The sequence below is a fragment of the Myotis yumanensis genome, unplaced genomic scaffold (assembly GCF_028538775.1).
Source record: "Myotis yumanensis isolate MYYU_CA2020_CCGP unplaced genomic scaffold, mMyoYum1.0.hap1 SCAF_2, whole genome shotgun sequence".
In the NCBI taxonomy this organism is placed as follows: Eukaryota; Metazoa; Chordata; class Mammalia; order Chiroptera; family Vespertilionidae; genus Myotis; species Myotis yumanensis.
In genome coordinates this window covers 70551520-70573553 of record NW_027223753.1, presented here as the reverse complement: position 1 = coordinate 70573553, position 22034 = coordinate 70551520, and the positions used below count along the sequence as shown (strand labels likewise).

General features: G+C 42.1%; 2 protein-coding genes across 5 annotated transcripts in view; both read right to left on the bottom strand.

Moving 5' to 3' along the window:
• The window catches only part of CUNH1orf146 (chromosome unknown C1orf146 homolog), a 31679-nt gene extending 18883 nt beyond the window's left edge, over positions 1 to 12796 (bottom strand). The window contains exon 1 of the mRNA XM_070403723.1: positions 12761 to 12796. Coding sequence (XP_070259824.1) covers positions 12761 to 12796 — 36 coding nt within the window. The remainder of the gene's footprint in view (positions 1 to 12760) is intronic.
• Positions 12797 to 19614: 6818 nt separating this feature from the next.
• Positions 19615 to 22034, bottom strand: part of BTBD8 (BTB domain containing 8) — a 102480-nt gene continuing 100060 nt past the window's right edge. For 3 of the 4 annotated variants that reach the window (XM_070405586.1, XM_070405587.1, XM_070405588.1), the window contains one exon: positions 19617 to 21830. In XM_070405586.1, the coding sequence (XP_070261687.1) occupies positions 21364 to 21830 (467 nt within the window). In that variant the 3' untranslated portion in view covers positions 19617 to 21363. Of the gene's footprint in view, positions 21831 to 22034 lie in introns of all 4 variants that reach the window. The other variant, XM_070405584.1, reaches the window with a different exon arrangement.

Sequence of the window (22034 nt, the reverse complement as noted above, 5' to 3'; positions counted from 1 at the left end):
ACCATACTTGCCTAACAAAATTATTTAAAAACATATTTCATTTCCCCTAATCCATAAGCTTCTTAATGTCAACCAAAATTATATTGGCCATGTTATTCAATACAAAATTAAGTCAAAGCAATATTTAGAAACCAACTAATCCAAATGAAAGTCACTTTCAGTGATGGTGAGTTAATATCTCCTGGGTGGTTTCATGCTCCTTATGAACAACTCTAATAATTAGAAAGTTCCTCCTGCTGAGTTGAAACCAGCTGCTCTATAATTTCCCCATTTATCGCATGAATGAATGAACAACAAGTTAACTGGCTCTAGGAGAGGAAGGACACCTTCTGTTTTACCTAATACTATATCTCCAACACCTGGTACACAATAGACATTCAAAAAAATATTTGTTTTTGAATGTTTTGCTAGCTGGCTGGGGGAAGGACTGTAACTTTTATTCCCCCAGCCCCATTAAATTTAATATACTATCTATCTGATGACAATCCACTGTGTATCTGATGACAAGAGCGTAACATATATTCATTTAAATCTTTTCTTTTATTCCTCACCCAAGGACTGAGAATATTTTTCCCATTGATTTTTTAGAGTGAAAGGGATTGGGGGGGGGGGGAGGTAGAGGAGGAGGAGAGAGAGAGAAAGACACATCAACGTGAGAGACATCCATTGGTTGCCTCCTTTCCCCGCCAGACAGGGGCTGGGGACTGAACCTGCAACCGATAGTGCCCTTCACCAGGAATCCAATCCCCGGCCCTTCGCCTCCCCTGCTCTAACCACTGAGCAGCAGTCACATACATTCATTTAAATCTTTACACTGTCTATGTAGGGTTTTTTTAATGTATATATTTGTATTGATTTCAGAGAGGAAGGGAGAGATAGAAACATCAATGATGAGAATCAGTGCCCATGCCCTGACCGGGAATCGAACGGTGACCTCCTGGTTCATAGGCCGAGGCTCCAACACTGCGCCACTCCCACCGGGCTATAGGTAGGTTTTATAAACCATTTTAACCAAAGCTCAAAGAGGCGAGGTGATTCCGTGCATTGAAGGAATTGGGACCAGTAGATCCCCAAGAGTGTACGGTTAGCGGCCAGGAATGAATCCTTAAACCCGGGCTGAGCCGGGGGCTCCCTCGGTCCCAGAAACGCCCCGACCAGCCGCCGCGGGCGCACCCTCCGGCGCTTTGTGGTTATGGTTTTGTTCGTGTCCCCCCCAAGTTTTCAGTTTTAAATAAATTTAATGCTGCGCAACAATCTCCCGTAAATCCTGATCCCGCGCAGTCGGCTCAGTTCTCAAATGAGTGAGGATGGCCTACAAAGATGGTCATGACCTCTTCCATTCTCTACTTTCAAAAAGTTGTTTTTCTGGGGGCGGGCGTGCAAGAGATTATGAGCAACAAATATACATAAAATAAATAAATAAAAATATAAATCCGGAGGTGGATGACCAGGTTTCTCAGAAAGAAGCCGGTCTACAAATCCGACGGGAAAAACCTGAGGAAACCCCTTTCCGAACACCCGACTCCCGAGGAAGAAAAGGGCGGGAAAGATCCTCTCCGCCGCCCCTCCCCGCCCCCGCCCCCCCCCCATCTGAGCCCCGAGGCAAAGGTGTGATCATGGCCAGTCTGAGGAAACACGCCCATTGCCAGAAGCACAAAGCATGAAGAATGTAAAGTTCCTGGGCCTCAGGAGCCTCCTCCCCAAGCTGCAAACATACCAGGTCGGTAGGTCCTTGAAGCCAGCTCGCTGCTCCCAAGCTTCCAGAACCTTCCGTTGGAGCGAGAGGCGCTGCTGGCGGAGCAGAGAGGCCCGAGAGCCTCTCTAGCCCACCAAGCGCCTTCTCCACTCTTTGGGCTTCCGCGCAGCCGCAAACCCGGCTATCAGGGCCCCGCCCCCTCTGCCATGGCCCCGCCCCCTCTGCCAAGGCCCGGATCCACGTTCCTTGCTCTTCAGGTCGCAAATTTGCACCGTTGTAAAGGAAGAAAATGCAGGGTGGTTTTTCTGTTTTGTTTTGTTTTGTTTTGTTTTTTTCCAGTCAGACTTAATTGCCTGGAATTGCTTTTTCACAATTTTCTAAATTTTTTGTCCTACTACTATAAACAACATAAAACCAAAGTACCCTTTGGTTTATCAAATTATGAAAAAATAAAGACTAACATATTCATTAATGCTTGTAAGTATAACATAGAGAATCCTGTGTGTTTTCAGTTTGGGACGTAGTTGTTTTTAGGCCTAACTGAAGCTCAGCAAGTTATGCACTGGTGCTCACAATTGTAAAGATTTAACAAGGAAGAAGAAAAACAACACTTGCTTGGAGCCTAATAGGGGACAAAACTGTCTATGTGTCTAACTTTATAAAACATGTATTCCTGAAAAGAAAAAAAAAAGTGCTCCAGGAAAAATCCTTTGAAGTACACTTGTAATATGGATTAATTATTCCACAATAATTAATGAGGATACTCATTTTGAAAATTTGGAGTTTGGTATAACTGATACTATTAAAATTAAGTGCACTCTTTCGCTGCCCCTGTTGGACAGTTTGTTAGGACAGATCACACCTTCTGGGTTTGGGAGCTCAAGGAACTGACTCCATGGCTGTTGTGGGCAGAAGAGGTCGGTGTTGCCAGAGGGTTCCCCCTTGGAAGGCCCTCACTGTTTCAGAGCAGGCTAATAGCAGAGGGTGGGGAAGCAGCCCAAATTAGGCAGCAGACAGTCCAACAAAGTGCAAGACAGCATTCCCTCTCCACCCGCGATACTACAAGGGCGACTTCTCTGGGTTTCGAGTAGAAACTAGTTCTGGTAATGAAACGGGCAAGTGCAAAGAAGGATCCTTTCTGGGGAGGGAACTGAAGGTCTGGGCAACTCACCCGAATAGGGAGGGGGAGGAAAACTCATCTTATTGAGAACCTACTTTGTATCAGGTAGTGTACCAGAGACTTTACATACACTCTGTTAATCTCCATATAAATGCTGTAAGTGCATGTTATTCTCATTTTAAAGATGAGGAAACTGGGACTCAGGGATTAAGTTTTTTGGCCAAGATAACATAGCAAGTGAGAAAAGAGCTGGGATTCAAACCTACATGTGTCAGATGTCTAGGCACAGCTTCTTCTCCACACATGGACCCAGTTACAAGATCTGGAACACAGCATTTAGGTCACATGAGTAGCAAAAATGACTTAACAGAAATCCACAGACCACGGAGATAGCATTGATTGTTTAGTCTTCCTTCCTTTCTTTAATTTATCCTTCATTCAGTCAATCAACAAATATTTAACTGTGTAGAAGAAAGAGCCTAGTGTCTGGAGTCAAAAAGCCTGGCTTTATAGCATGCTTCCACCATTTACTTAGGTTTGTGACCACAGATAAGCAACAGCTCAGTTTACTTATCCTAAAATAAGGATAATAATTATGCCAGTTCATAGGTCGATATATGTTAGTTTTTTAAAACAGTGCCTAAAACATAAGCACTCAATATGTTTACCTGCCATTATTATTATTATTCAAATGTTCGCTTAATGTTATCTGCCAATCATACTATTATCTGGCCAGTCCATTAATTCTTCCACTCTCCCAGATAACTGCTTCATACTTTCTCCTCTCTTCAAATCTCCAGCACCTCTTCATCATCCTCACTTTCAGCTGAAAATCTTGCTTACTTTTTAAGTGAGATAAAAGCATCCAAATGTGAGCTTCCACTGGTGCCCACAAGCACATTTACCCATGTACTCTTAATTTATACCCACAGAGTTTGCTTTTCCTCCAATTATAATAGATGAACTGTGCATGCTCTTATATAATGCCAACTGCCCAGGTGGACATCAGGTCCCACCTCTTCTTGTTTACTCAAGAATACAGCTCTAACAATTCTCTCCTGTCGCTCTTACAACATCAATTTTCTCCTCTCCACTGACCATTCTCAAGCACAAATAAATATGCTCTTATTTCTCTGATTTAAAAATCTCTTGATCCTGCTCCCATTCCAGCTAACCATCCCATTTCTCTGCTCTCCTTCACAGTAAAATGCAAAAAGATTGTCTAACGTTTGTATTTCTAATGCCTCTTCTCCCATTCTTTCTTAATTAAACTTACTCCAGTCAGGCTTGTTCATTTTCACCTTGCCACAGAAATCGCTCTTGTCAAGGACATTGCTAAATCCAGCAGACAATTTTCAATACTAATTTTACTTGGCGAGTCAGTAGCATTTGTTGCAGTTGGTCACTTCCTCCTCTTGGAAACACTTCCTTCCCTTGGTTTTCCCATACTGTACTCTCGTGGTTTGCCTCTAACCTCACTGGCCACTTTTCAGCAACCTTTATTGTTTTTCCCCAATTCCCAAACTCTTGGAAGCACCCCAAGTGCAGTTCTTGGGCCTCTTCTCTGGCTATATTCTCTCCCTCAGTGACCTCATCAACTCATGGTTTTGCATATACTTCACATGCTAACAAATCCCAAATGTCTATCTCCAGTCTTAGCCTTTGCTCTAAATTCCAGATTGTTATAAGCAATTGCTTATTAAATTTCTACTAACAGACATCTCAAATTTCAGATGTACAAAACTGAACTTCTAATTTCCCCTTGCAAACTTGTACCACCCAGTCTTTCTCATCTCAGTTAATAACTCAAATTTTTCCTGTTATTAAATGAAAATACCTTGCCTGTCTCTGATCTGCCCCATCTCATCCATCAGAGAATCTTATTGCCTGTACCTTTAAAATATTTCCAGAGCCTGACCACTTGCCTGGTCTGAATCACCTGGATTATTGCAGTAGCCTCCTAACAGGTCTCCCTGTTTACGTGTTGCTCCTTACAGTCCCTTTTCAACATAACAACCAGGGTATTCCTGTTAAAATAGAAGTCAGAATTAAGCTAAAGTTCTTATGATGATATACAAGGGCCCAACTCATCCAATCCCTGTATTACCTATCTAACCTCTTCTACTACTCTCTCTCACCTGCTTCCTCTGCCCAGCCACATTGGCCCCTCGCTGTCTCATGTTGTAAATGTTTCCCTCCACGTCCCGCGTAGTTCAGGATTCAGGATCTGGAAGAGGAGCCGCACACAAATGAAAGAGAAAAGACAAGAGATAATTTGGGAATATTGGGGGGCCAGGCGGGTAAGTCCAACTCAAGAGGAAGGACTTCCACGGGTGCTCAGGCGTACCAACCTTTTATAGTCAGAGGTAAACAATGCAGTGGTTACCATAGTTACACAGTTCTTGTGAGTTTCACCTGTTTTGACCATAGTTGCACTTCCTGCACTTCCCTCAGCCCATTAGCCTCCCAGATAAGATCCAGGGACTGTTATAAGGTCAAGCCTAATTATGCTAAGAGGACTGAGCCCTCTAAGCTGGGACTTGTTTGTGACTTTCCCAGCAGGTCAGTCTGAGGCTCAACCCTATATCGGTTCCCCACAGTCTCATACCTGTCAAGCATGCTCCTGACAGGACTTTTGCACCAGCTTTTCTGTCTAACATGCTCTCCTTCCAGCTATTTTCCTAGTTTACTCTCTCTCATCTTAGCTATCATCTTCCAATAAAGCTCAGCTTGACTTCCTAATTTAAAATATTGGAACCACTCTTGACTCCTTTTAGCTTGCTTTGTTTTTTAATAGCACTTGTCACCTTCTAACATATTATACAATGTCTGTACTTATTGTGTTTGGTGTTTACAGCCTTTCTCCTCTCACTAGAATGTAAATTCTACAAGGGCAGGGACTTTTGTCTGATAAATCTCTAGCACCTAGAACAGTGGTTCTCAACTGTGGCTGCACATTAGAATCATCTGGGCATCTTTTTAAAATCCTGATTTCTGGGCCTCATCCTCGGATGAGGGTAGCTGGGCCTCAGAGGATGAGGCCCAGGAATCAGGATTTTTAAAAGATGCCCAGGTGATTCTAATGTGCAGCCAAGGTTGAGAACCACTGACCTAGAATAATGATTGGTATCTGTTTAAGCACTAATGAATAATGTCAAAGGTTGAAGTATCATTCATCCTCACATATAAAGCCCCTTCTGTTTTGTGCCTCAGTGATAACATATCACACTTCATTGAATATTAGCATCTGTAAGTTAAATAGTAGAAATGGGAGCTTCTATTTTTATTAAAATTCTTAACCTTATTACTTTTAAGTATTAACTAATTTATTTCAACCATTGGTTTTCTGGGTCCAAGCCAACTAATTTGTCTGAGAGGTATTTGCTGGAAATAAATGTTTAACAACTTATTCTGCTAACCAGTTTTCTTGGGGGGGGTGGGGTGAGGGGAGTAGAGCTTATGTATTACCATGATTTATTCATTAACAAAACAAATAATGCTGTTTGAGTTGTGCTTTTAAAGGTGTCTACATGAGTCAAGCTCAAATATATTGAAATTGAATAAACATAATTTTGGCAACTCCATAACAGCCCAACTTCCTGATTCATTACTCCCTAGAGTTCCCACACAGAAATATGTTCAATTTACATTCCTGCTTAGTGTCAGAAGATTCCTAATCCAGCAACTGTGAGAAAGTTATAATGAAAACTTAATTCCAGAAATTGTTGATTTCTGGATTGAAAATGTAAACTTCAACTTGAAAGCATAGAATATATATATATGTATATATATGTAAATCTTGCAATGCCATATTTCCACATTAGTTGCAGAATGACAAGCTGTTACGAGACTGTGCAAAGAATAACTTAATTTTTTTTTGTGAGGTGGCTCAATTTCATAAGCAGCAACAAACCCTCTCCAGCAGTCACCAACCAGTGGTCTGCGGACCACTGGTGGTCTGTGAGGTCGGAAAGGTTGGCGACCTGCTTTGTTCAAGCTAGAATAACAAATGTACTTCAATATTTCCCTTTTTAGTCATTGCAGGTATTGAACAAGCATTTTCTTTTGAGGCTCCACTGCATATCCTTTTTGTTATTTGCTTCATTGCTGATGTTCTGACCTTGGTGTTGTCACCTGTCAAAAGGTGACACACACACACACACACACACATACTAAGGGAATTGGAGAGGAAATCTGATGAAAGAAAAGTGACTGTTTTTATTTTTTTAAATATATCTTATTGATTTTTTTACAGAGAGGAAGGGAGACGGATAAAGAGTTAGAAACATCGATGAGAGAGAAATATTGATCAGCTGCCTTCTGCAAACCCCCTACTGGGGATGTGCCCACAACCGAGGTACATGCCCTTGACCAGAATCGAACCTGGGACCCTTTAGTCCGCAGGCCGACGCTCTATCCACTGAGCCAAACCAGTTAGGGCAAAAGTGACTGTTTTAAAACTAGCCTTTCACCAGTTTTCTTTGATATGGAAACTGACACAGCACAGTGCCCTATATTTTCAGAACCTAACCAGGTATATGAATTCTTATTTTTCAATGATTTGGATTTAAATCATTTATTGTTTTGAAAACATAGGCTCAATTTAATTAAAGCATAGGATGACTTTGTTGTTGTTGTTGTTGTTTGGCTTCAAAAACTTTTCTATTTCCAAATAGGTTTGGGTATGCATGTAAATGGTTTATATAATCAAAGCAAAACATATTTAGTTCTCTACTCAGGCACTAAGAAAAAGTTTTTGCATTTTCCCGCCTCACTGGTCCTGTTCATCCTCTTTGAATTGAGTCTCTCCTGGTTCCCACCTGATTCTCAGCTGACTCCCAGATCCTTTGTGCTTTAACTACTGTTGGTTTGTTGTGATTATTGAACATAGCTGTAATTCAGTGGTGAATTCCTCAAGTTGACATTTTGACAGATTGTGTTTGGACAAGGGAAGCTGTCTTCAGTCCTCAGTCATAATGTAAAACAACTACGATGAAAACTCAATACACCAGCAAACACTAACTCTGAGAACATACGAATTCCTAAATTTAAGGCATATTGAACTGGATAAAGAAATTCCTACCGAGACTTCCCTTCAAAGCCTAGTCAGATTTTTTTTTTTTTATAATCTTTATTGTTCAGATTATTACATTTGTTCCTCTTTTTCCCCCCATAACTCCCCTCCTTCCAGCTCCCACCCCACCCTCCACCCTCACTCCCCACCCACTGAGTTCATCCATGGGTGCATGATTTTTGTCCAGTCTCTTCCCGAATCTCCCATTCCCCTTTCCCCCCCAAGAATAGTCAGTCCATTCCCTTTCTATGTCCCTGATTCATTATAGTCACCAGTTCATTCTGTACATCAGGTTATTTATTCACTTGATTCTTAGATTCATTTGTTGATAGATGCATATTTGTTGTTCATAATTTGTATCTTTACCTTTTTCTTCTTCTTCCCCTTCTTAAAGGATACCTTTCAGCATTTCATATAATACTGGTTTGGCGGTGATGAACTCCTTTAGTTTTTCCTTATCTGTGAAGCTCTTTATCTGACCTTCAATTCTGAATGATAGCTTTGCTGGATAAAGTAATCTTGGTTGTAGGTTCTTGGTATTCAGCACTTTGAATATTTCTTGCCATTCCCTTCTGGCCTGCAAAGTTTCTGTTGAGAAATCAGCTGACAGTCGTATGGGTATTCCCTTGTAGGTAATTGAGCCTCTTTCTCTTGCTGCTTTTAAGATTTTCTCTTTGTCTTTTGCTCTTGGCATTTTAATGATGATGTGTCTTGGTGTGGTCCTCTTTGGATTCCTTTTGTTTGGGGTTCTCTGCGCTTCTTGGACCTGTAAGTCCATTTCTTTCTCCAGGTGGGGGAAGTTTTCTGCCATTATTTCTTGAAATAGGTTTTCAATATCTTGTTGTCTCTCATCTTCTGGGACTCCAATGACTCTGATATTAGTCCGCTTAAAGCTGTCCCAGAGGCTCCTTACACTATCTTCACACTTTCGGATTCTTTTTTCATTATGCTTTTCCAATTGGGTGTTTTTTGTCGAATCTTTGGTTTGATTCTTGCACTCCTCTGGTCTGCTATTGGGTATAATATTCTTTATTTCAGTCCGTGTATGCTTACTTTCTAATTTCTTTATCGTAGCATTGAGGGTCTCATTAGTTTTCGTGAGGCTCTGCACGAATTTATGGCAAGCCCTCAAAATTGCGATTCTTAGCTCCATATCCTCCATTTCTGTCATGTTTTTTTGTCTCCGCATCTTTTATGCTTTCTTGGTGCACCCCCTTGTGGTCTCTGTGCGCAGTCTTGTTCTAGCCAAGCCTTAATTGTTGTAGTTAACACTAGAGGGATTTGACCACCAGGCCGACTGGCGGTGGAAATCAGCTGTGGGAAAACTTCAGTCCTCAGGGGAGGTGCTGGTCCAGCCCTTGCCTGAGGCGGTCGGCAAATGGTTGTGCGCAGGGTTTGGGCAGGGCGGGCTCAACAGGGCGGGGGGGAGGGAGCAGCTATGGCCGCTCTCAGTCCGTCTCCAGGAACTCTGCCTCTCTGTCCCCACAACCGCTGCAAACCTCGGAGGGGCCGTAGCCAGACAGTCCCGCTTCTCCCGTTTGAGTCTGGGTCCCTAGAGACTCGCCCGGATCTGTAGCCCAGAGTCTGAGATTCGCTCCTGATTGAAAACGACAATCGCGCCCTCAGCCGCCAGCCCGCTTTGCGCGCGCACCCTCACCACCGCACCGCCGTACCTTTAAATTTTCCACACTGCGCCTCCGCTGAGCGTCGGAATGCTGTTGTTTTTGCTTCTAGTTGAAGAGACTCTCCTCAGCCAGCCTTCCCGTGGTTCTGGTTGATGTCCGCTCCGACTTTTAGTTGTATTTTTGAAGTGGTTGTCCACGGCGGGCAGTCTCCGGTGTTTACCTATGCCGCCATCTTCGATTCTCCCCCTAGTCAGATTTTTATCATATGAATCAGACACTGTCTGAAAAAGGATAAAAGACACATAATATCTATCTCTTTGCCCCCTGCTTCAGATCAAGGATCTGCACCAACTAGAAATTTTGTGATTATTACTTTTCCAGAGACACATTGCTTTTTGAGGCAGCCAGAGTGTATTAATTACCCCTCCCTCTCTCCCTCCATTATTTCTCTCCAGTTGTTCTACATTGATCAAGAGAAGATCTCCAAGAAAACAGCGGGGCGGGAAGGAGGGCAAAGGCTGCATGTTGAGAAATGTAGTGTCTCAATGATAACATTGTATACAGGAGCAGAGAGTGGATGAACTAAGAACAATGCAAACTAAGAATTTTGTAGTTCTTCATGTGCTCCATCATTTCAAAGTAACAAATAATCAGACAGTGGCAGAGAAAAGCCAGTAGGTCAGTGTCTGACAGACATGGAAATTGAAATAAGAACTGGCATACATACAAGTGGATAAGACCCTGGGGGCCTAAGCCTGCAGTCAGACATCCTTAGTGCTGCCACGGAGGCGGGAGAGGCTCCTGCCACCACCACTGTGCTCGCCAGCCATGAGCCCAGCTTCTGGCTGAGCAGTGCTCCCCCTATGAGAGTGCACTGACTAGCGGGGGCAGCTCCTGTGTTGAGCTTATGCCCCCTGGTGGTCAGTGCATGTCATAGGGACCGGTCTTTCCACCATTTGGTCAATTTGCATATTAGCCTTTTATTATATAGGACTAGAGGCCCAGTGCACAAAAATTTGTGCACTCGGGGGGGAGGAGGGGTCCCTCAGCCCGGCCTGTGCCCTCTCGCAGTCTGGGACCCCTCGGGAGACAACGACCTGCTGGCTTAGGCCTGCTCCCGGGTGGCAGAGGGCAGGTCCAATCCCTAGGTGCAGCCCCTGGTCTGGCTCAGAGCAGAGCCGATTGGGGGGTTGGGGCACTGCCCCCTGTCACACTCAAGGCAGGGTTGATGGGGAGGTTGCGGCGCCACCCCCTGTCACGCACAGAGCAGGGCCAATCAGGGGGTTTGGGGCTCCATACCCTATCACGCACAGAGCAGGGCCCATCAGGGGGTTGGGGAGCTCCCCCCTGTCACGCACAGAGTAGGGCCAATAGGGGAGTTGGGGCACCGCACCCTGTCACACACAGAGCAGGGCGGATCAGGGGGTTGGGGCGCCGCACCCTGTCACACTCAGGGCAGGGCCGATGGGGAGGTTATGGCTCTACCCCGTCACACATAGAGCAGGGCCCATGGTGGGGGGGGGTTGGGGTGCCACACCCTGTCACACAAAGAGCAGGGCCGATCAGGGGGTTGGGGCGCCACACCTTGTCACACACAGAGCCGCAGGGCGATCAGGGGGTTTGGTCGCTGCCCCCTGTCACGCTGATCCCGGTGCCGGGAGGCCTTGCGGCTCTGCTGATCCCGGTGCTGGGAGGCATATTACCCTTTTACTATATAGGATAGAGGCCTGGTGCACCAGCAGGGGCCGGCTGGTTTGCCCTGAAGGGTGTCCTGGATCAGGGTGGGGGTCCCCACTGGGGTGCCTGGCCAGCCTGGGTGAGGGGCTGATGGCTGTTTGCAGCTGGTCACACCCCCTTCAGGGTGGGGGTCCCCACTGGGGTGCCTGGCCAGTCTGGGTGAGGGGCTGAGGGCTGTTTTCAGGCTGGCGGGTGACTGAAGCTCCCAACTGCTCCTTTTTTTCTTTTTCTTTTTTTTATTCTGGGCCAGCTTTAGCTCTGTGGCTTGGCTCCAGCTCTGAGGCCTCGGCTGCTGAAAGCAGGTTTCTGGGGTTTTGTTTAGCTTCTATATTTGTAACAATGTTTCAAACTGCAAGCTTAGAGGCCGGCAGCCGCAGGCGGGGAACGTTGGCTTCCTCCATCACTGAAGCAAGCAAGCCTCATGTTCGCTTCAAGCTGCCTGGCTGCCGGCCGCCATCTTGGCTGGCAGTTAATTTGCATATCGCCCTGATTAGCCAATGGGAAGGGTAGCGGAGGTACAGCTAATTACCATGTTTCTCTTTTATTAGATAGGATTAGAGGCCCGGTGCATGAAAATTCATGCACTGGAGTGGGGGTCCCTCACTCTGGCCTGCCCCCTCTCACAGTCCGGGATCCCTCAGAGGTGGGAGGTGACCTGGCGATCAGGGGAAGGCGACGCCCCATCACACCTCTACCTCTGCCACCGCTGGCAGCGCAGGCCTCGGCCGGCCCTTGTTACCTGAGCCTCGGGCAGCCATAGGCGGCTGGGCAGCTGCTATCCAACGCTTGCCTATGCCTCGGGCCGGACCTTTGTGACTAGGGGGCTGAGGGGACTGGGAGACTCCGGAGGCAGGCATGTGGCAGGGCTGAGGAGACTGGGCGCCGCCATCTTGTGGCTGTGGGCACTGCCATCTTTGAGGGCATGGCAGCAATTAGCATACTCCCTTATTATTGGCTTGGGCGCCGCCATCTTTGTGACGATGTGAGGGTCAATTAGCATATTCCCTCTTTATTAGATATGATGACTAGGGGCACAGTGCACTAATTTGCGCACCTTGAAAGGAACTGTGGGCCATGAGGCTGTGGTGGGCACAGAGGCAGATCTCAGCCCGTCCTCTGTGCCCCCGCCTAGCCCCTCCTGCTGTGGCCCCCCAGTCCCCTGTCTGCCAGCCGCCCCACTCCTGCTGTTGCCACTCCCACACGCTGACAGTGCTGCCCCGCTTACATCCACTGACGGCGTGGAGCAATTGGGACCGGTGCCAGCAGTGGGTGCGAGCAGTGGCAGCGGCTGCTGCCCTTTAGGAGCAGGGGGAAGTAGAGAAGCCCTCAGGGGCAATCAGGACTGGCAGCCACCGCTCAGTGCTGAGCGATCGGGACGGATGCCAGCAGCAGTTCCGAACACTGGGTGGGACTGCGGCGTGTGGGAACAAATAATTTTCAGTAACCACCAGAGGCTCGCCCCGATGACAGCAACTGGCACCCCACCTTGGTCTGGCACCCCCACTCACCTGCTCCACCATCTCCCCATGGCTGACGCCCGCCATGTTCCATGCGCGCCCCTGAGTGGTCAGTGCACGTCATAGCTACTGGTTGTTTGGTTGTTCTGCCATTTGGTCTATTTGCATATTAGGGTTATATATATATATATATATATATATATATATATATATATATATATTCTCATGTATCAAATTTATTATTACTTGTTGAATCTATTCATATTTGTGAAAAACCTTTTCTTTATGGTTCTTTTTGTAAAAGTAACTCATGCAGTATTAAAATGATAAAAACGTACACTTCCTATATCTAGCTTAGCTGGATTCGAAGTAGTCTTGGTATAAAAATTAAAATATAAGCCCAGGCTGGTGTGGCTTAGTTGGTTGTCCCATGCACCAGAGATCACTGGTTCAATTCCTGGTCAGGGCACATACTGGGTTTCAGGTTTGATCCCCGTTTGGGCTGTGTTTGGGGTACATACGGGAGGAACTGATTGATATTTCTCTCTCACAACGATGTTTCTCTCTCTCCCTTCCTGCTCTCTCTAAAATCAATAAGAACATATTTTTAAAAGCTTATAATATGAAAACAATATAAATATTACCGGAGAAGAGTAGGCAGACAATATCGACTCCAAAATATCTCTTGCAATATATCACTAAACTGAGCCAAACCTAGTCCCTATCTCTCTCTGATAACACCCCCTCAAAAAATACAACAAAGAAAACCTAACAGAAGATGGAGCGGGAGTGGAAAGACCATAGTGTTGGGTTTCTGAATTTTGAAAAGACATTATATTGCATACCTTGGCTGTCTCAGTTGCACTATAAACGTGACATGTACAAATTTAAAATTATCTTTGTTTCCAACCAGGAACCATCAGCCTTCATTTTTTACCTATTAGAATTCTGGGATATGGGGAGGGAATCATATTTATCCCTTCTTCCAACTTTTCACACGCAGTTGACATCCACATCTTATTCATTCTGCCTCCAAATTCTCTATTAAATCCATCCCTTCTTTTTTTTTTTACATTGCCTCAGAATTTTTTTTCAAGAAAAATGATTTTAAGTATAATAACATTACATGCAACAAACATCAATATTTCAAGAAAAGATTTTAAATATACTAACATAGACTAATATCGCAAAAGTTGTAGAAAATATTAAAAATCTGCAAATAACAGGATTACTTCTATTATATTCTAAAATATCTTTTTCCCTCTGGCTCTATTTTTATTCATCAGTTTATGTTGTTCATTATATTCCACAAATGAGTGAGAGCATGGGATATTTATCTTTCTCTGACTGGCTTATTTCACTTAGCATAATGCTCTCCAGTCCATCTATGCTGTTGCAAATGCTAAGAGTTCCTTCTTTTTTTTTTACAGCAGTGTAGTATTCCATTGTGTAGATGTACCACAGGTTTTTAATTCACTCATCTGCTGATGGGCACTTAGGCTGTTTCCAAATCTTAGCTATGGTGAATTGTGCTGCTATGAACATAGGGATGCATATATCCTTTCTGATTGGTGTTTCTGGCTTCTTGGGATATATTCCTAGAAGTGGTATTACTGGGTCATATGGGAGCTCCATTTTTAATTTTTTGAGGAAACATACTGTTTTTGGAGTTGCACCAGTCTGCATTCCCACCAGCAGTGAAAGAGGTTTCCTTTTTCTCCGCATCCTCACCAGCACTTGTTGTTTGTTGATGATAGCCATTCTGATAGGTGTGAGATGGTACCTCATTGTCGTTTTGATTTGCATTTCTCACCCATCCTCTTATTTCTATGCTCACTATTACTTCCTTAGTTTGGACCTATTTCTTTTCTTTCTTTCTTTAAAATATATCTGTATTGATTTCAGAGAAGAAGCGAGAGGGAGAGATAGAAACATCAAAGATGAGAAAGAATCTTTTTATTCCAATGATTCCCTTACATGTCTTCCTTTTTCCAGTCTCTTGACCTTCCAAAATATTTTTCACACTATACAACTAAAGTCCTATAATGTATTTATTTGATTAAAAAATTTTTAAATATGTTTGCCTAAATGGCTTGCTCACAGTCTTTGGCCTGCCCACACTTTTTCAGCTTTACCTGCCACTGCTGTATCACATGCATTCGGTGCTTAAATTATATTAGACACCTGAAGTTCCTAGAAATGCCCTTAATCAGTGAATACTCTTTGTGCTTGATCCTGCCTCCTGCCTTTTCCTTGATGGTCCCTGATTCATTGATTATTCCCAAATTATTTTCAAACTGCTTAAGTTACTTTTATCTTAAAAACAACAGTATCTTCACACTACCACTGTCTCCTTTTCAGTCAGGCTCCTTGAGTAAGTTTTACCTCCTGCTCATCTTTCACCCACTGTAGTCTAGTTTTTGCCCTTACTGCTCCTTTAACAAACAAACAAACACAAAAACACCCATTGGCAAAAACTACCAATAAAATCCTAATGTCCAAATCCAATGGACTAGTTGTGCACCTTGACACCTCAAATATAATTTGACACCATTAACTGCTACTATTTACCTATAAATAACACACCAACCTACTATTTTTCTGTGCTTTCTGAAATATATGTGTTAAAGGATAAAAATAAGCACCACTTAACCATTATCACCACTAATATTTTTACTTATTTCCTTCAAGTCTCTTTTTCTATTTACCCCAAAGTTTAAAAAATTGGATATATTTATAAATATACATTCTAGTTTTTTTCTTATAAGTATCTTCCCTTGGCATTAAACAGATATTTTGGAAATGATCTTAATCATTGCATATGTTTTATAGATGTACCATAATTTATTTAGCCTATCTCCTTTTGACATTTAGCTACTTTTCAATTTTCACTAATATGTCTAGTTCTCTGATAAACATATTTATAGATAAATCTTTGTCTCAGATTCTTATTTTTTAGTGGTAAATCTCAAAAGGGGAAGGAACTAGGTTAAGAATATGAAGTTATAAACATTCTTTTTTAAATATATTTTATTGATTTTTTTACAGAGAGGAAAGGAGAGGGATAGTTAGAAACATTGATGAGAGAGAAACATCGATCAGCTGCCTCCTGCACACCCCCTACTGGGGATGTGCCCGCAACCAAGGTACATGCCCTTGACTAAAATTGAACCCGGGACCCTCCAGTCCGCAGGCCGACGCTCCATCCACTGAGCCAAACTGGTCAGGGCTTATAAACATTCTTGATATAGATTGCCTAACTTCCTGAAGAGGTAATTTACACCCCCACAGCATCATATGAGGATCCCAAACTTGTCATTCTCTTGCTAATATTGAATTTCTTAAAAACCTTTTAAAAGCCTTGCCAATTTGATAGGTGAAAGTAGAATCTCTTAGTTCATTACTCCTCCTCACCTTGGCCTCCTAGTTCTCTTATTTCCGAATATTCCTTTTCTGTCTCCTCCTCAGGCTTTTCTTTTTCTCACTATTTCATGGTATTTTGTCCTCTGTCCCTGAGTGTCCCACAGGCATCTCAACCTTAATAGGTCCTAAATTAATCTCATCCTCACTCTTAAACTTGCTTCAATTTTTGCTTAATGATATCATCAACCACCTAGGAGCCCCAATCAGAAACCTGAATCTTTTAAGATGACTCCCTCATCTCATATCATCTCATCTCATCTCATCTCATCAGACACTGTTTTTCTAACCCACATCTTAAATCTCTCAAATATGTTCAGTTCTCTCTATCTCCACAGCCACTGCCCAAACTCAATCCTTTATTATTGTAACACTCATCACCATGTCCCTGCCTTGTCACCCTGCTCCATTCCATCGTACATATTGCTTCCAGAGGGATCTTTCTAAAGTGCAAACCTTAGACTAAACGTCCCTATCCCACTTCATCTTTTGCTCTTCCCCTCCATTCCCTTCTCCTTTCCAGTCAGAAGGAGCAATCAGAATTCCCCACTACCTCTAAACTCTTTTTCTGCCAATACTATGCCTCTTCCTGTCTTGTGAATTCCTATTAATCCTAAAATAGTGAGGTAGCCTATCCAAGTGTCATTGCATCACTTCCTTCTCCTTTATCCACTGCTTACACTTTATACAGAGCTTTATTATGACAATTGACATCACAATTTTTAAACATTTCTCTCCCTCAACTGCGATACTCAAGGACTGATACTATGCCATTCATCTTTTTTTTTTTTTTAAATATATTTTATTGATTTTTTACAGAGAGGAAGAGAGAGGGATAGAGAGTTAGAAACATCGATGAGAGAGAAACATCGACCAGCTGCCTCCTGCACATCCCCCACTGGGGGTGTGCCCGCAACCAACGCACATGCCCCTGACCGGAATCGAACCTGGGACCCTCCAGTCTGCAGGCCGACGCTCTATCCACTGAGCCAAACCGGTTTTGGCCCATTCATCTTTTTAAAAAAATATTTTTATTCATTTCAGAGAGGAAGGGAGAGAGATAGAAACATCAATGATGAGAGAGAATCATTGATTGCTGCCTCCTGCACGCCCCCTACTGAGGATCAAGCCTGCAACCCAGGCATATGCCCTTGGCCGAAATCAAACCCACGACCCTTCAGTTGGCAGGCCGACGCTCTATCCACTGAACCAAGCCGGCTAGGGTCATTCATCTTATAATCCTCAGCACTAGCATAGTCTGGGAATATATTAGGCCCTCAAAATATGTGTAGGATAAGTGTTATTTTTGAGAGCAATTTAAAAATTCCTTTCCATCTTCTCCCATCATCTAATCCAGTGATGGTGAACCTATGACACGCGTGTCAGAGGTGACACGTGAACTCATTTTTTTTGGTTGATTTTTCTTTGTTAAATGGCATTTAAATATATAAAATAAATATAAAAATATAAATCTTTGTTTTACTATGGTTGCAAATATCAAAAAATTTCTATATGTGACACAGCACCAGGGTTAAGTTAGGGTTTTTCAAAATGCTGACACACCAAGTTCAAAAGTTTCGCCATCACTGATCTAATCATTCACCAGTTCTGTAATCTCAGTTCATCTACTATCTCTGTTATCAAGTCCTCCTCCATTTCCCATTTCTAAAGTTGACAAAATGATTGTAATTGCACTTTGAGATTTGGGTGCCTCTACAAAACAGGCCATCTTCATTGCAGCTGATGGTGATCTTTCTGAAACACACGTGATTGTGATTACGTTACCTAACTACTTAAGAAACAACTTTGATGACCAGCCATTGTGAGTTATAGGTGGTTATTTCCCAAGAAAAAGGAAACAGATTGTCCACTGAGAATTAAAAATGAGTGCATAATGAAAAAGTACATATTGCCTACCAAATCTAGGGCGTTGGCTGCTTAAGCATAGTATTTAATAACTTTCAGAATCCAACTCCAGCTCAGCTCTTTAGTCCTTTACCCAACACACATCCTAGCCACCAAACCTTTAATGTGCGGTTGTGGCTAGAATGCCCTATCACCAAGCAAATTCCTATTTATCCTTGAAAGCTAGCATAAGATATTACTTGGTTGCTCCAAAAGATAGAATAAAGGAACTTTAGACTCTCTCCACCATCTTCATCAATCCTCCCCAAGCAACCCAAATCAAAATACATTTAATAATGAATTCGTTTTTACAATCTCAGGTAAACTAGTATAAAACCATCTTTTAAAAAACATTTCTATTTTTATTGACCTGTAACATACAATCTAAGTAAAAGCAAAGTACTCTCCCTACAAGCACATCTTCAAGACAAGTGCGTGGCCTACACTTCCAAATAGATTGCGGCCACGAAGCCTCTTCTTTATAGAGATTCTGAAGCAGTCACTGAATATCACTTGCTCTAAGAAGCTTTCTGTAATCTCTTCCTGACAAGCTGTTCATAGCTCCTCTCTCTGGGCTCCCACAACTCTGTCCATATACAGCTGTTATCTTGCCAACAATAAGATAGGCAGTGGTCGGCAAACTGCGGCTCGAGAGCCACATGCGGCTCTTTGGCCCCGAGTGTGGCTCTTCCACCAAATACCGACTTCTGTGCATGGGCCATGAAGTTTCAATCGCACTGTACATGCGCGCCCGCACACTTAGAGCAATTTCACATTTGGAGAAAAAGAAAACACAATGTCTTGGGTATTTGTGCTGTTTTTGACAATCATATACCTGGTATTACTTCTTTATACTACAGGCTATCTATAAATGTATTTGTTTTCAGGTTTTATGATGAAAATCAAATGAAGTGTGTTGTGTGGTAGAAATACTATCAAACTGAAATAAGGAATACTGAATTGGATTCTAGCCCACAAGTCAGCTGTGGGACCATGGGCAACCTTTTCATTCCTCTGGGCTTCAGAGTCCTCCTTTGGAATTTGAAGGGATTAGACTAATGTCTAAATTTCCATCCAGCTCTAAAATACAAAGTTCTTATAGTACTGTATTTTAATCTTTTTTCTTTTAAAAAATATTTTTATTGATTTTAGAGAGAGGAAAGGGAAGAGAGGGAGAGAGAGAGAGAGAAAGGATTGATTGGGGGGCCAAACCTGTAATCTGGGCATGTGCCCTAACTGGGAATCAAACTGGTGACCTTTCAGTGCAAATGACAATGCTCAACCAACTGAGCCACATTGGCCAGGGCTTAACCTTTTTTTTTTTAATATGCGTTTTCCCTTCAGTAGAAACTAAATTCTCTTTTTGAGTGGGATGGGGCAGGAATCAAACCTTATTCATCTTTGCAACTCAGTGCCTCGAACCAATGCCTGTTTGACTTTTTGAATGAATGAGAGTCCTCTACTGAGCTTCCAGTTAAAAAAGAAAAAAGGCAGAGCAAATTTATGGTATAACAGGTTAGTAGCTAATTGTATTATATAACAACTGGTGTGCATTCATATGATTTTTTATTTTCAATATACAAATTCTCTCTATTGTTGATCACTTGAAACTTTGTTCATTTAGAAAAGGAATTCTAAACCAAAATGTTTCCTTCTGACATATTTTAGAGAAATTATTAGTTACAAAGCTTTTCAGAAAGGCTACTAACTCTCATCATCAGAAGGGCAATGCCCACCAATATCAAGTAGGGTATCCAAGCGTTCACTCCCCAGTATCACTTTGTAGAAAAGATTTTTATGTTTGTCTTGGTAGCAAAATTGCAGACTGAAAGACAATTCGATCAATATCTTGAAAGTAGAGTATATAGACACATGGGAAAAGCAAGCACACATGCAGGCGCACACACACACTCAACTGTTTCATGTACCAATTTTCAAATTTCTATTTAGTGCAGGCATTTACTGAGGTGCAGTTCCAAAATGTCTCTAATATAGAATGAAAGGTGGGAGTAAGTAACTATAAAGGGAGTCTATCTCAGGAAAACGGAGAGTTTTCCCATTTCTTTTGAACAAGGGCAGATGTCTCTCTCTGGATATATCCCCAAAATTTAGAGTTAAAGGGGATCCCATTTCTCTGTTTTAATGACAATGGGGTTGAAACTTGAAATTCATAATTTCCTAGACCTGAATTGTTGGAAAGTGAATTTTTTTTCTCTTTTAAAAAAAAATTATCTTTAAAATTTTATTTTTCAATTGCAGTTGGACATTCATTTTATGTTAGCTACAACATAGTGGTTAGACAATCATGTACGTTACAAAGTGACCTCCCCCTAATATTTCAAGGCACCATATATAATTATTTCAATATTATTGACTATATTCCCTAGGCCAGTGGTCGGCAAACACATTAGTCAACAGAGCCAAATATCAACAGTATAAAGATTGAAATTTCTTTTGAGAGCCAAATTTTTTAAACTTAAACTATATAGGTAGGTACATTGTTATTAACTTAATTAGGGTACTCCTAAGGCTTAGGAAGAGGCACACTCAAGCGGTCAAAGAGCTGCATGTGGCTCGTGAGCCGCAGTTTGCCGACCACGGCCCTAGGCTATAGTTTACGTCCAATTTTGTAACTACCAATTTGTGCTTCTTAATCCCTTCACCTTTTTTACTCAGCCCCCAACCCATGTCCCCTCTGGCAACCATCAGTCTGTTCTCTGTATCTATGAGTCTGTGTCTGTTTTGTTTGTTCATTTATTTTGTTCTTTAGATTCCATCATAAATGAAATCATATGGTATTTGTCTTTTTCTGTCTGACTTATTTCACTTAGAATAATACCTTAAACTTTTTTTTTTTAATATTCAACTGTCAGCCTTAACCACATCAACCCACCAACCCAAGCTTGAATGTTACTCACAGATTAATTCTACATAATTGACACAAGCACAATATGTTTTTTATTGTTAAATTACTATGTTACCATATGCAGAGCAAAAAGTAAAGGAACAAATCTACTTGTGCATTCACATTTTAAATTCTTGAATGGTAAGTGAACAAATGACCAGTTAGGAAAGGAAAACTGAAGGGCTTCCTTATAGTCTTCTAATTTTTCTAATAATAAAACATGCTCAAAAATTTTAGAAAAACTTGTTTTCTATGTGTGATATCATATTAATAAACAAACTATGCTTACTTCAATAAATTGGAAAGACTCCCTCAATATTAAGGGCAGTGCATCTCTGGCTAATGTAATTATCATTTGGATACAATATAAACATCAAAAAATAAAGGGTGAAATAGCTCAAAATTTTCCAAAGTATTAGTATTCTTAATGCTGAGTTTCCAGTTCCAGAATTGTCCATTCCCCTTGGGGTGAACAATCTTCAGAGGAAAAACTAGCCATGGTGATGCTTGCTGAGGAATCAAGTGGAGAGGTTAGTTCACTCCATCTGTTCAAAGTGTCAACATGTGCTTTACCCTGAGGTTTTGAGCTGTCTCGTGCTAAAAGTAGTGTCTGATTGATTAGATACTGTGCTAAATTTAAGTCTTCAGGAACAGAATCTGTAATATTTAAGTTTGAATCCTGTTCAGAGAGCAGTTGCTTTAATAGTGTCCAATCTTGTTTTGCAAAGTGTTGATCATCTTCAAAATCCGTGTCTGTAATGTGTGTTTCTGATTCCATTTTCTGCTCAAATGCTTCTACTACATCCATCTCATATATTGGAGAGAGGGTTTTTGAAGGCCGATCGTCATACATGTAGGTTTGTGCCAGTGTATCACAATCATCTATGTCTCCTGAAATAATTCATAATACTACACAATGTAAAAATTGCACATGTTGGTACCCTCAGAGTTCTGTAGAACAGTATTTAACAGTTATAGTAAAAAAACAACAACATAGAATGGGGAAAATTACATTTATACAAAACTGACAAGATTTTTGAGGCAATTCTTTTTCTATCTTAAAAAAACACACAACTCAAGGATAATGTTTAGCAG